General features: G+C 45.2%; 1 protein-coding gene across 1 annotated transcript in view; it reads right to left on the minus strand.

Annotated features, from left to right (window-relative positions):
- LOC119965888 (collagen alpha-6(VI) chain-like) overlaps positions 1-14239 on the minus strand; it is a 204048-nt gene that overhangs the window by 132392 nt on the left and 57417 nt on the right. Inside the window, exon 10 of the mRNA XM_038796853.1 lies at positions 13122-13200. Within this exon, the coding sequence (XP_038652781.1) occupies positions 13122-13200 (79 nt within the window). The remainder of the gene's footprint in view (positions 1-13121; positions 13201-14239) is intronic.

Genomic DNA, 14239 nt, shown 5'->3' on the forward strand with positions numbered 1-14239 from the left:
AATCACTGGAAAATCCACTCCCTAATTGCGAGCAAAGCCCCCCCCCCAACATGATTGACACACCATTACGTGCTCGCCAAGTACCCCCCCTTAAGGGCCCCCTTCAAGTTTCTCCCACCTTCAGCCTCCTCAAGTCCCCCTTCATTCCTCCCTCCCCCTCAGTATCCCCCTTCAGGTCCCTCCCCATTAATCCCTCCCTCAGACCCACCCTACAGGCCACACCCCTTGGTAGTGCTAACCTGGTACCTTGAACCAAGCAGTTGCAAGGAGGGGTGCACTCTCCAAACATTTGCCGCCAGGGCACAGTGTGGGGTCTTTAAGGAGAGGTGGGGATCAGGGGGGAGGGTGTGGTTGGGCTGTGCTGCAAGATCTCAGTTTGGGTGTCTTTCCTGGGATGGTGGTCGTTTGGCAAGTTTCCCCTCTGTCGCTCTGAAAATCATTAATCTGTCTTCCAGCATGTCAAGTTTTAGTTCAAAGTCTTCTCTCTGATATGTTGGAACCCTTTAACATCTCTCCTAGCATATCAAATTCAAAGATCTGTTATTTGAAAATAAAAGTCTTTGCTCTGTAGGTTTCAAACCTTTGATGTCTCTCCCATCATGTCAAATTCAAGGATTTGTCAGAAGAAGGTGAAAGTGTTCCCTCTGTAGCCCTAAAACGTTTTAACACTCTCCTAGTATTTCAACGTAAATAATCTGTCAGATGATGGTGAAAGTCTTCTCTCTGCAACTTTAAAACCTTTAAACTCTCTCCCAGTGTCAACATCAATGATCTGTCAGATTAATGTAAAAATCTTCCCTTTAATGTGGTGGAAACTTTGAAGTACTTTTTTCATAGTCAACGTCATTCATTATAACCTTTTCCAATCCTCTGTGCAAGCTTGGAGGCCTAAAAGCTTTAAATTGTATTCTCTACATTCAATTTCATGGTCCATTGCCTTTTACAAACCTCTTGATTGAAAGGTCCAGGCTACTTCAAATCATGGATTACCATTGTTTGTTTTTATAGCTCTACAGGGGTAACTCTGAAGTGCTTACTTTTTTGAGCAGGTGTTCTTTCTAACCACAGTTTTTTGTCACTATGTTCTGAAGATCGTCCTAGAAAGAACAGGTGCACTGTCTGAATGCACCTAGTAGGGGCCAGCAGGAGGCATGCAACAGAGTTTGACACCCCGTGGGAGTCCCAATTTTATCATTATGCCTGATTCAACAGGTCATCCTTATTCCAGTTTGTGGCTTGCGGCCCCGGAGAATCACCCCTACGAATTGCTGTCGGAACCAGCAAATTTGTCAGCTCATAGTTGCATTAATTTCTTTAAATTCTCCATTCTCACTAGCTTCTTGGTTGCCCATTATGTCCAGAATTCCTTTGTCTCTTATAATGTGAAGACAGATGCAAAGTACTAACTTAATGTCCGTGCAATTTGCTTACTCCACATTTTAACTTGTCCTATCTCTGAATGTAAAGGGCACAAGTTTACTTATTCTTTTTATATACCTATAGACCGCTATTGATACATGACTTTTTATGTCTTTTGCTAGTTCCCTCACTTTCTATTTTATCTCTTGTCATCAATTTCTTGGTCATTCGGGTTTTCTATTTGTCAGCTTTGTAAATTTTTTCCTTTAATCCACAACTATGACCCATAACTTCCTACCTCTCCAGTGTAGGATTTGGTGAGTGTCCCAAAGATGCAAGAGGGATGCAAGAAGGAAACTGACTCAGATGTTACCCAGGTGAGGGTTTGCCTGAGAATTGTCCAAAAGCGCTAACTTCCCCTGGACACTTGTATTGGGAACCATCCAACATGCAATTTAAATTGCTAATTTTGTATAATTCTTCCAGTGATACGCTAACAGATGGTTGGATAGAGTCAGAAGAAATAAAACCACTTCAGCGTTACTATTTTAAAGACACAGATCAAGTTCGGCACAGAACACCCTGCACATCTCTAAAACCCCAGAGGACTCACACAGCCCCCCTCCCACTAAGCACCCCCATGGAATTACTCCTCCCGACCCCCCCAGTGACACGGGTTCCCCAGCCCCCTATCGACCTGACCTCCTGACTCAGCTGGACACTCCCATCCCAGGCACAACGTCCATCCCACTGACCCCATCCCCATACCACTCCCATGTCCAACTGCCAACCTCACTGATGTCCGACCCCCGCAATGTCTGACATCCTCACCCTCCACCAACATCTGGCCCTCCCAATGTCTGGACCCCGAAACCTGACCTCCAAATTCCCTCCGAACCTCCCAATGTCCGACGCTCAAACCCATCCCGGTGTTCGACCCCCACTATGTCCTACTGGACATTGATGTCTGGCCCCTTCACCACTGACCCCACCCCCCGATGTCAGAATCCTCCCCCAAGTCCAAGCCCACACTCCACATCCCTTACCTCAGACACCTACCCTCTCCCTGGTCTAGTATTTTCAATGGGACCTTTAAACTCACTTGCTTTAGGAACAGAGGAACAGATGTAGGCCATTCAGCCCATTGGACCTGCTCTGCCATATATGATCATGGCTGATTGGACATTTCAGTGCCTTTTACACCCCCTATCCAAGCAACCCTTTACATTATTGTTGATCAAGAATCCATCAATCTCTACTTTAAACATGCTCAATGATTGAGCTTCCACAGCTCTCTTGGATACAGAATTCCAAAGATTTTCAACCCTCTGAGTAAAGAAATGTTGCATAATTACTCTTCTAAGTGGCATCCAAATTATTTGGAAATTGTGCCCCTTGTTCTAGACTCCCCAACCAAGAGAAACATATTTCCTACATCTACCCTGTCTATTAAGTGTTTTGAAGGTTTCAATGAGATCACTTCTCATTGTTTGAAAGTCCAGAGAGTACAGCCCCATTTTGCCTGATCTCTCTTCATAAGACAGTCCTGCCATCCCAGAACATGTCTGGTGAACCTTTGTTGCACTCCCTCTATGGCAATAATATCGTTTCTGAGTTAAGGGGACCAAAACTGCACACAGCACTCCAGATGTGGTCTAACCAGGCTTCTATACAATTCAAGCAAAACCTTCCATTGCTACTGCACTCAAATCCTCTTGTGATAAAGGTTTACATTCCATTAGCCTTCCTAATAGCTTGCTGCACTTGCGTGCTGCCCTTCGGTTCTTATAGACAAGGAGACCCAGGTCCCTTTGTACACCTACACTTTCTAAATTCTTACCATTTAGGAAATACTCCGCACATCTGTTCCTTCCAACAAAATGGTGATTGGCGCCGCAAAACAGGCCTAATATAATTTTTATCCCTCAATCCTGTTCAATTTAAATCTTAAGCCCACTATTTATTCAGCTGTGTTTTTTGATGGAATTAATGGAATTAGTTGTTTTTGTGGCTATTCCATACACATATTACTGTTCGAGAATTTTGACCTCATTCTCTACTCCTGTGGTCTATGTTTAAGTGAAATAATCTACTGGCATCTCGAATATACACAAAGGTGAAAGTCTGTAAAATGATGTCACATAAACACAGCTCTTAATGATACACAGATGTTTTTAATTCAACATCAGTCAGACGCTTGCTGCCAAGCCTGCTATTGTCTCAAGTACAGATTAAAGATAAGTTCTTGGAAATATTAAACCAACAGCAACTGTACTGCAGCAGTCAGGATTCAATGCTGCAATAGGCCTTCATGAATGTAGCAAACAAGGAGAAATTGTCAATGAGTGTAAGTGCCAAGAGCAATATAGAACATAGAACATAGAACAGTACAGCACAATACAGGCCCTTCGGCCTATGAAGTTGTGCGGACCATTAATCTTAATCTAAGATCTACACCCCTTCAATTTACTGCTGTCCATGTGCCTGTCCAAGAGTCACTTAAATGTCCCGAATGACTCTGACTCCACCATCTCGGCTGGCAGTGCATTCTACGCACCCACCACTCTCGGTGAAAAGAACCTACCCCTGACACCTCCCCGATACCTCCTCCAATCACCTTAAAATTATGTCCCTTCATGACAGCCATTTCCGCCCTGGGAAAAGTCTCTGGCAATCCACTCTATCCATGCCTCTCATTGCCTTGTACACCTCTATCAAGTCACCTCTCTTCCTTCTTTGCTCTGGTGAGAAAAGCCCGAGCTCCCTCAACCTTTCTTCAGAAGACATACTCTCCAGTCCAGGAAGCATCTGGTAAATATCCTCTGCACCCTCTCCAAAGCATCCACATCCTTCCTATAATGAGGCGACCAGAACTGGACATAAGTGTGGTCCAAACAGGGTTTTATTAAGCTGCAGCAAAACCTCGTGGCTCTTAAACTCAATCCGCCTGTTAATGAAAGCCAACACACCATATGCCTTCTTAACAACCCTATCAACCTGGGTGGCAACTTTGAGGGATCTATGAACGTGGACCCCAAGATCCCTCTGTTCCTCCACACTTCCAAGAATTCTGCCTTTAACCCTGTATTCAGTATTCAAATTCGACCTTCCAAAGTGAAGCATTCACATTTATCAAGGTTGAACTCCATCTGCCACTTCTCAGCCCAGCTCTGCATCCTGTCAATGTCCTGTTGTAACCTGCAACAGCCCTCGACACTATCTACAACTCTACTAACCTTTGTGTCATTGGCAAACTTACTAACCCACTCTTCAACTTCCTCAAACAAGTCATTTATAAAAACCACAAAGAGTAGAGGTCCCAGAATAGATCCCAGGGGGACAGCACTGGTCACCGACCTCCAGGCAGAATACTTTCCTTCCATACCACTCGCTGTCTTCTTTCGGCCAGCCAATTCTGTGTCCAGACAGCAAAATTTCCCTGTATCATATGTCCCCAAACTTTCTGCATGAGCCTACCATGGGGAACCTTATCAAATGCCTTACTGAAATCTATATACACCACATCTACTGCCCGACCTTCATCAATGTGTCTTGTCACATCCTCAAAAAATTCAATGAGGCTTGTGAGGCATGACCTGCCCCTCACAAAGGCATGTTGACTATCTTTAATCAAACTATATTTGTCTCAATAATCAAAAATCCTGGGCGGGATTCTCCCAATGGGCGGCTAAGTGCCGACACCGGAGTAAAAACGGGAGTGTTTTACTCCGGCGTCGGCGCCCGTTCTGGGACCCCATTCTGCGGCTCACAGGGGTCTAGGACGGCGCTGGAGCGGTCTCTGCTGCCCCAGCTGCCGATCCCGGCCTGCACCCGGCGCCGCGGAATCCGCGCATGCGCAGTTGGGCCGGCGCCAACTAGCACATGCGCAGTGGCCTTCTTCCCCACGGCGGCCCCGACACCAAACGGCGCTGGGCTACAGGAGCCAGCACGGAGCAAAGGAGGCCGGGGAGCAAAGAGGCCGGCCCGCTCATCGGTGGGCCCCGATCGCGGGCCAGGCCACTACGGAGGCACCCCCCCCCCCCAAAGGTCGGACACCCCCTCCCCCCGCACAGGCCGCACCCGGGCCCTTCAAAGCCGATGTCCCGCCAATTAGAGGATGTTAGAACGGCGCCGATGGGACTCGGCTTTTTGTTGACGGCCGCTCGGCCCATCCGGCCCGGAGAATCTGCGCGCCGGCCCAGGAGAGTCGGCGCATACCCAGACTGGTGCTGCGACGATTCTCCGACCCGGAGGGGGGAGGGTCGGAGAATTCCGCCCCCTATCTCTCAGAATCCTTTCCAATAGTTTGCTCACCACAGATGTAAGACTGACTGGTCTATAATTCCCAGGGATTTCGCTCTTCCCTTCCTTGAACAGGGGAACAACATTCGCCTCCCATATCTCATGAATCTGGGGCAACGCTCCCTGCATTGCTTTCTGCTCCAGGTAAATGCAGGCAGAAACTCAGCAGGTGATCCAAAACTATACCCTCATTTCCACAGGTTCCTTGACAAATTTCTGTCTCCTTCCACAAACGTGCCTTTAGGAGAGGGTGGAAAACAGTCAAGGCGCCTATTGCACCACAGCATTTGGCTGACAGTCTTCAAAAAAATGCCAAAACAACGAATCTAGATAAAATAACATTTAATGTCCTGCTCTGTTATCACATGCACTGGGCAAGTGAACCTGTAAATTTTACATTCCCTCTGTAACGCTGGACTCCGAGAACATGCTATAATTCCGAGCACTCAGCGCGGCAATGGCCCTAAAGACTCTGAGGGCATGGATTCCCGACTGCAAGGGGTGCTGTCACCGGGAAATCACATTGACAATGGCGGGATTGGTCGGTATATCCTGCCCACAATGCATTGTTGTCATATTGCACGCAAAGGGGCCATTCAGCCCATTGAGTCTATGCCAGCCGATAAGTTAAAAAAAAATCATTCCAGTCTAATCCCACCTTCCAGCACTCGGTCCATAGTCTTGCTGGTTGTTGTTGCACATCTAGGTACTTGCTGGTTGCTGGCGCACATCCAGGTACTTTTTAAATGAGCTGAGGTTTTGGACCTACACCATCAAATCAAACGCAAAACTCTCGACACCCACCACCCTCTGGGCGAAGACGGTTTTCCTCATGTCCTGTCTAATCCTTTCACCAATCGCCTTAATTTTGTGCCCCTTCGTGATTGAACTCTCTGCTGGGGAAATAGGGGGCGCATTTCTCCCAAAGACAGTCTAAGTGCATCGCCGGAGTGAAAACCGGAGTGTTTCACTCCGGCGTCGGAGCCTGCTCCCAGCCCCCTGTTCTCCCACCCCCGGGGGGCTAGGAGCGGCGTCGCCTAATTTACACGCGCCGGGCCTTGGTGCCGCATAAAAAGCGGCGCCGCATAAATGACGTTACCTGCGCATGCACGGGTTGGCCGGCGCCAACCCGCGTATGCGCGGATGCCGTCTTCCCCGAGGCTGCCCCACAAGAAGATGGCGGATGGACCTTGTGGGGCGGTGGAGGAAAGGAGGTCCTCCTTTAGAGAGGCTGGCCCGCCGATCGGTGGGCACCAATCGCGGGCCAGACCCCATTGGAAGCCCCCCCCCCCCCACCCCGGTGCAGGAACCCACCCCCCCACCCCAGCGTTCCCGCGCAGTTCCCGCCGGCAGTGACCAGGTGTCGACGGCGCCGGCAGGAACCTGTCGTGTTGGGGCAGCCGCTCGGCCCATCCGGGCCGGAGAATCGCCGCTCGCCTTTTGCAAGCGGTGATTCTCGCCGGGCTGATTTGGGGGGTGGGAGAATTGCGTGCGGGTGTCGGGGCGGCGTGGCGGGACACACAAGGTGCCCCGGTGATTCTCCCACCCAGTGTGGGGGGAGAGAATTCCTCCCAGGGCGTCCTCCTCTATTCTATCTATACCCCTCATAATGTCGCACATCTCAATTAGCCGCCTCTGTTCTCAGAAAAACAACCCCAGTTTACCCAAACTTTTCTCTTAGCTGCAATTTTCAAGCCCTGGCAACACTCATGTGAATCTCCTCTGTACTCTCTCTCTCTCCCTCTCTCTCCCTTGAGAGAGAGAGAGAGGGAGAGAGAGAGAGCAATTATGCCCTTCCGGTAGTGTGGTGACAAGAACTGTACACAAATTGCAGCAGCGGCCTAACCAGCATTTTTTACAGACACAACATTACTTTCCTGCTTTGTATGAGGTATTCCTTGCATTTCGCACATCTTATGAGTATATTCATATATAAGGCAGACAGATCACATCAATTTAAGAAGAAAATATAGACAATAACGAGGGCTGACGGGTACAAATGGAACAGCACTCCATCTAATTTTGTATGCCTGCCAAATCAAGTTACAATGGGACCAGGTGAAAATACAAAGTGGCTTGCTTGTGCAGTGGTAGATGCTGAAGTGTCTGAAGGAAATATGACTTGTTAGAAAGACACCTGTGTTTCTTGAGGGGTTTTGGAAACATTTTAGAACCTAATACAGGTCTCCTTTTTATTCCAAAAACAACTTCTCCGGCACTCGATATTTCAAATATGAAATGAGAGTAGCTGTTTAAACTTCAATATAACTTTACGAAGTCTGTTGAATTTCCTGTTGAAAATTTTCCATGTACATCACATGTTACTGAGGTACTGCACTTTGGAAGGAAGAATGATAAGAAGAAATATAAACTAAATATAAACTAAATGATACATCTTTAAAAGGAGTGTAAAAACAGAGACATGTGGGGAACATATTGTTAGGGTCCGTCCTGGTTGTTCTAGTTAATTCCCTATTCATTCCCTTGTTTTCCCCTTTCTTTTATTTCTGCTATTATATTTTTGATCCATGAATGTTTCATGGACCTGTGACTTTAAGGTGACTCTTTCATTCAAACAGACGATCCAAAAGGCTGTGCTGTTTTAGACTGACATCAGTAATGATCCGGATTGATTGATGTGCCTGGTGGACAATTAATTGGTCTAAAAGGTTGTGCTGTGCCCTGTAACAGGTGTTGATTAGTTCTGTCCCCACTGAAAAGGTTCAGAGACCTAAAGAGCTTTCAGTTTTGTTTTGGTAGCTGAGGGAGAAAAACTCTATTTTTCCCACCCTGTTTTCTCCAGAAACAACTCGAGAATTCTCACCAAAAAGGTCACTGTGGGAGCCCACTCACTCTCTCTACAGAAAAGGCTGATGCAAGCAGAGATCAGAATCTGATAACTCTCTCTGCAGAATAGGTTGGTGTGAAGGTTTCCTGGAAAAGCTGTAAGATATTGCTAACTGTAAGGAAGATCATTATGGGCTGTAGACCAGAGACTTTTAAACTCCGCTGATACTGTGAAGAAAGTGCATTGCAGAACTTTTTACCTGAAGCAAGGACTTTTATCTTTTGACATTAATCCTTATTATTTTACCCTTTTCTACCCCTCTGTGTTTGGCTGTCTTGTGTGTGTTTGGGAAGAGGGTGGGGTAGTTAAAGGGGAAGTCAGTTTTTAGCTTGTCGCTAAGCTACTGCACTTATTGCGTATTTCATATTTGTTCTTGTTATAAATAAACAAACAGTAGTTGTGTTTAAAATTACAAACCTGGTGACTGTAAACATTGAACATCTAAGGGCCAAAGACTTTGGGTATTTTTCTGAGAATTATTGGTTAAACCACTTGTATTGTTACACCGGGGCGAGTGGGGCTGGAATTGGCTGTTCACTTGGCAAGGGTGTCATTATAATTTCAATTAAGCATATAGGATTATTGCATTATAAATAGAGACATGGGGTGGGATTCACCATCTGCGTCCGCCCGGCGACCAGAGAATCCCACCCAAGGTCAATGGTCTTCTCTATTGTCCGCCTCTCGCCTGTGGCGTTCTTGCAGCGGGTGGGGCAGAAGAATCCAGCCTTTGGAGTACAAGGACAAGGAGGATTTGATAAATCTACAAAATAACTGGAGTACTGGGCACATTTATTTGGCATGTTGTTCATTCAGAACTAGAATCCACTCTTGTGTCAGGAGCTGGACCCTTCGATTCTAATTGAGATGGGAGACATGTAATATTGTAGTGGGGACTGGTTCTCATTGGTGGACCCCACTCTCATAGAATTATCATAGAATTTACAGTGAAGGAGGCCATTCGGCCATCGAGTCTGCACCGGCTCTTGGAAAGAGCACCCTACCCAAGGTCAACACCTCCACACTATCCCCATAACCCAGTAACCCCACCCAACACTAAGGGCAATTTTGGACACTAAGGGCAATTTATCATGGCCAATCCACCTAACCTGCACATCTTTGGATTGTGGGAGGAAACCGGAGCACCCAGAGGAAACCCACGCACACACGGGGAGGATGTGCAGACTCTGCACAGACAGTGACCCAAGCCGGAATCGAACCTGGGACCCTGGAGCTGTGAAGCAATTGTGCTATCCACAATGCTACCGTGCTGCTCTCAATCTGAGCTGGGGGCTCAAAGGTTTCTGGCAGTTGCAAGTTCTGGAAAGAGTTATAGACATCTACAGCATAGAAAAGACCTTTCAGCACATCACATCTGCACCGATCAAAAACAACCACTTAACTATTCTAATCCAATTTTCTGGCACTTACATGCCTCGGCATCACAAGTGCACATCAAAATACTTCTTAAATATTATGAGGACCTCTGCCTCCACCACCTCTTCAGGCAGTGAGTTCCAGACACCTACCATCCTCTGGTGAACAAGCTTTTTCTCACATGCCCTCTAAACGTCCTGCCCCTTATCTTAAATCTACACCCACTGGTCATTGATCCCTCCACGAAGGGGAAAGGTTTCTTTCTGTCTATTCTAACCTATGCCCCTCATAATTATATACATCTTAATCATGCCCCCACCCCCAAGTCTCCTCTGCTACAAGGGAAACAACCCCAGTCTATCCAATCATAGCTAAAACTCTCCAGCCCAGGCAATATCCTCCTATAATGTGGATTCCATAACGCACACAATATTCTAGCTGTGGCCTTACCAACATTTTATAGAGTTCCAGCATCACATCCCTGCTCTTAAACACCATGCATCGGCTAATAAAAGCAAGTATGTAATATGCCTTCTTAACCACGTTATCTAGCTGCCCTGCTACTTTAAGGGACCATTGTTCATGCACACTAAGATCCCTCTAATCCTCGGTGCTGCCATTTATCATGTATTATCTTGCCTTGTTTGTCCTGCCCAAGTGCATTACCTCATTTGTCACTGATCAGCCCGTCTATACCCCCCTGTAATCTAATGCTATCCTCCTCACTATTTACCACTCCACCAATTTTCGTATCATCTGTGAACGTACTGGTCAACCCTCCTACATTCATGAATAAATCATTTATATGAACCACAAACAGCAAGGGCCCCAACACTGATCCCTGCAGGACCCCACTGGACACAGGCTTCCAGACAGAAAAACACCCCTCAACCATCACCCTTTGCCTCCTGCCACACAGCCAATTCTGGATACGATTTGCCAGATTTCCTTGGATCCCATGATCTGAACTTCGGTGTCAGCCTCCCGTCTGCACTCCGAAAGCTAGTGATTCAAAACAAACTTGTTAGACTTTAACCTGGTGTTGTAAGACTTCTTACTATGCCCACCCCAGTCCAACGCCGACATCTCCACATCATTGTGCTGCAGAGTTCAACAGAGAAAACTAATGACCTCAAAAGCAGCTTCACAAAGCTGTTGAGGAACCAACATTTTGGCTCTCTTTAATTAAGTAACCCTGTCCATCAGATATCTCACTTTAATAGACTCCATAAAACACCACCCATTATGTTCAGTTCTTAACACACTTTGGGATGTCAAGGCCTCAGACATGATTCAGAGGAGATTTCATTCTGAGAGGTTTTGAGAGTGTAGCTGGGGAGAAACAGTTTCCACTGGCAGGAGAGTTAGGAAGTAAAGGATTTAGATTCAAAACAATAAGAAAAATAATAAGATGGAGATGATTTTTTAAAAAATGTATAATGAGTTGTTATAATGTGAACGCATTGCCAGCAAGGAGAGTGGAAGCAGATTTAGGAGTAACTTTTGAAAGGGAATTGTGTACATATACATGAAAAGGAAAAGTTAAAGTGCCATAGGAAAAGAGCAGGGAATTTGATTGCTGCCGAAGAAGTTGACACAGACACGTAAAGCTGAACGACCAGCCTATGCTGTAAGATTTGCTGATACTTTTCAAAACCCACGGTGCCCCTCGTCACATTTAGATTCAGGATTGTTAGATTGAAGCCGGCCCATACCGCTGGGAAATTCACAAACTGTCTGCTGGAAAAGGGAATCCCAATGGCCGTAGAATTTTGGTGTAATGTTTTATCGAAATTCATTTCTCATGCATATCCTACTCCATGCACCATATTCTGCAATGTCTCTGCAGAATGTTGCGAATCTTCTTTCCAAACAATATTACCCATCATTTACTTGGATGTTTCAGAAATGTGTTCAATTGCTCTGGGCTAGGTAAAATACAGATTATTACGTAAACGTCAAGTCACTTCTATTCCTTTAATTACATCTCTCTGAAGGCAAAATTCAAGTCCTAAATGGGGTAAAATGATAGACTTGAAACAATGAAAGCAACAATCACATAAGACCAAGATGAATCAAGAATAATTGTGCAGAAAAACTCCAAAATTGTGCTAAATATAATGCACAAGATTGTGGGGTGAGAGTTTCAAATATTACACATTCAATTACATTTTCACATCACTTCCTTCATCAACTACATACACTTGTATGGTGCAACAATAAAATAAACTGAAAAGAGCTGTAAATCCTGGGAGAGATATCTGGGCAAATTGGACACAATATTATAATTAGACCCAAGTTAGGAAAATAGATGACATGATACATTTCCTGCCATTTGCATCATAACAATTATAGTGACTAGAGTCTTTTCACTTGGGTTTTCTTAGCATCCAGCTTTCCTGAGGGTTGCAAGTGGGGTGGAGCTTATCATTTAAAAAAAGCCATTTTCCCAAAAGCAATTCCTCCCTCCAAATCACAGCACAATCGATAGCAGCATATTAGTTACTCTGGGTGTTTTGACCCAGTTATTCTACAGCCATAGGTGCCACAGTCAAATATTCTGTTGTGAGGCAGTTGCCCATTGGTGCCATAAATACTCCAGTGGCATGTAAATATTTGAGTAGTAGGGTCAAGGTGCAGGCTAGATGAAGGAGACAGCTCCACCCAATTCAAAATCTACTCCATTGCACTGCAGAGGAATTTCTAAGTCAGATTCAAAAACATGCAGCTAGGTGACCCAAACTGCAATTTTAACATAACGTTCAGAAATTCTTCCTGTTTTACAGTTTTGCACTAATGCCAATCTTTCCCGTAAATAATTCTGCAAGAAGCAATTCAGCTCTCCAGATTACAGATCAATCCTTTGCACCTCAGAGTTTGATCTCGAAACTGCGAGACAGCACTCCTGGCACTGGATCTCACATAATTCAAAACACATTGGGGGAATAGGAGTGGGAATTATTGTTCCAGTTTCTTATGCCACTTTTGATGTTCCAACCATTACAATCAATGACAAGAATGTCTCATGAATTACAGTCGCTCATGTTGAGCCATTGTTCCAGTCCTTCATCAGCATTGTTGGGAAAGAAAACTTGCAGTCTGCCTTACCATTTTGGACATTTTATGCATGTTCCATAGAATGCCAACACAATTAGAAATTCAACATCTACAGGTTCCTTTCAATTAGTCCCACAAAATCATTGGAAGATAAGCATCTAAATGAAAATGAAAATACCTTTATCGCTAAGTTCTTTTGAGTCTTGTTTAAGCACCGTTGCAGTGTCATCAAATCCATCCGTGAATAACACCAATACCTATGTAAAGATTATAAGTAAAGAGACAGTTATTTTTGCTAATTTATATTTAAAGTAATAGAAGGAACAGAAGAATAATACATTTTCAGCGAATTTGTATCAGTGTTAAAGCAACTGTTGGTACCTGCAGGTCCACCTGTAAACCTTCTCTTTTCTAAAGAAAAAAGCTCTGATCTGTACAGTATTTCCCAATAATTTCTCAGTTTTGGTCCAATATGTAAAGTTTTTTTTGCTGTATCTCTGTGCCTTTTTTATTCTATGGAGACCACAAAGTCTAGAGTGTGATCTGACCAGGGTACCATAAGAAGTTTAACATAATTTCACTACTTTGAATAACCACTACTTTGAATGCCCTATCTCTAGAAGTAAATCCCACTGCTTTGTGAGCATTTGCAATTTCTATGCTGACCTACAATGCTGCTTTTAATGATGTGACCACCTATAACCCTTGGCTTTCAACCCTATTTGGTTTCATATTCCTTAAGGTATAGGTAATGGTGATGTTTCTCCTACTAAATGCATCACCTCACATTTATCTATGTTAAAATTCATTAGCTAACCAGACTGCAAGTTTTCTAATATCTTCTTGTATTAGGTTCAATACTTCCTCAGTGCTAGATATAGCCCCAGCTCCATACCATTTGTCATGTTTGATACTGAGCTGCTTAGGCTAGTTTCTACATGGTGCTGCAGTCCCTACTCCACCCCTAAGATCAGCAAGAACACACCCAACATCCTGACTGCAACCTCACAGCAATTTAACACTGGGAACAGCGTTAATTGTTTTAAGGTGGGGCTACAGCCCTTTTCTCAAGAGGAAGTCCCAACCTGGAGATCTGTCAGCCAGTTGAATAGCAAGAAGCTCAATAGTCCCAAAGGTGCCAGCTGGGAGTGGTGGCAAATGCTGGAACTACAGGCAGTCCCAATCTTCTGAGGAGCCAGGTAAGTCTGGGGCTGTGGGTCTCAGTGAGGAAGTTGAGGGAGGTGGGGGGTGGGCTTCATTAGGCTGGGGGAAGGGTGCAAAAGAGTTAATGAACTT

This window comes from Scyliorhinus canicula, chromosome 5, assembly GCF_902713615.1.
Source record: "Scyliorhinus canicula chromosome 5, sScyCan1.1, whole genome shotgun sequence".
NCBI classification, from domain to species: Eukaryota; Metazoa; Chordata; class Chondrichthyes; order Carcharhiniformes; family Scyliorhinidae; genus Scyliorhinus; species Scyliorhinus canicula.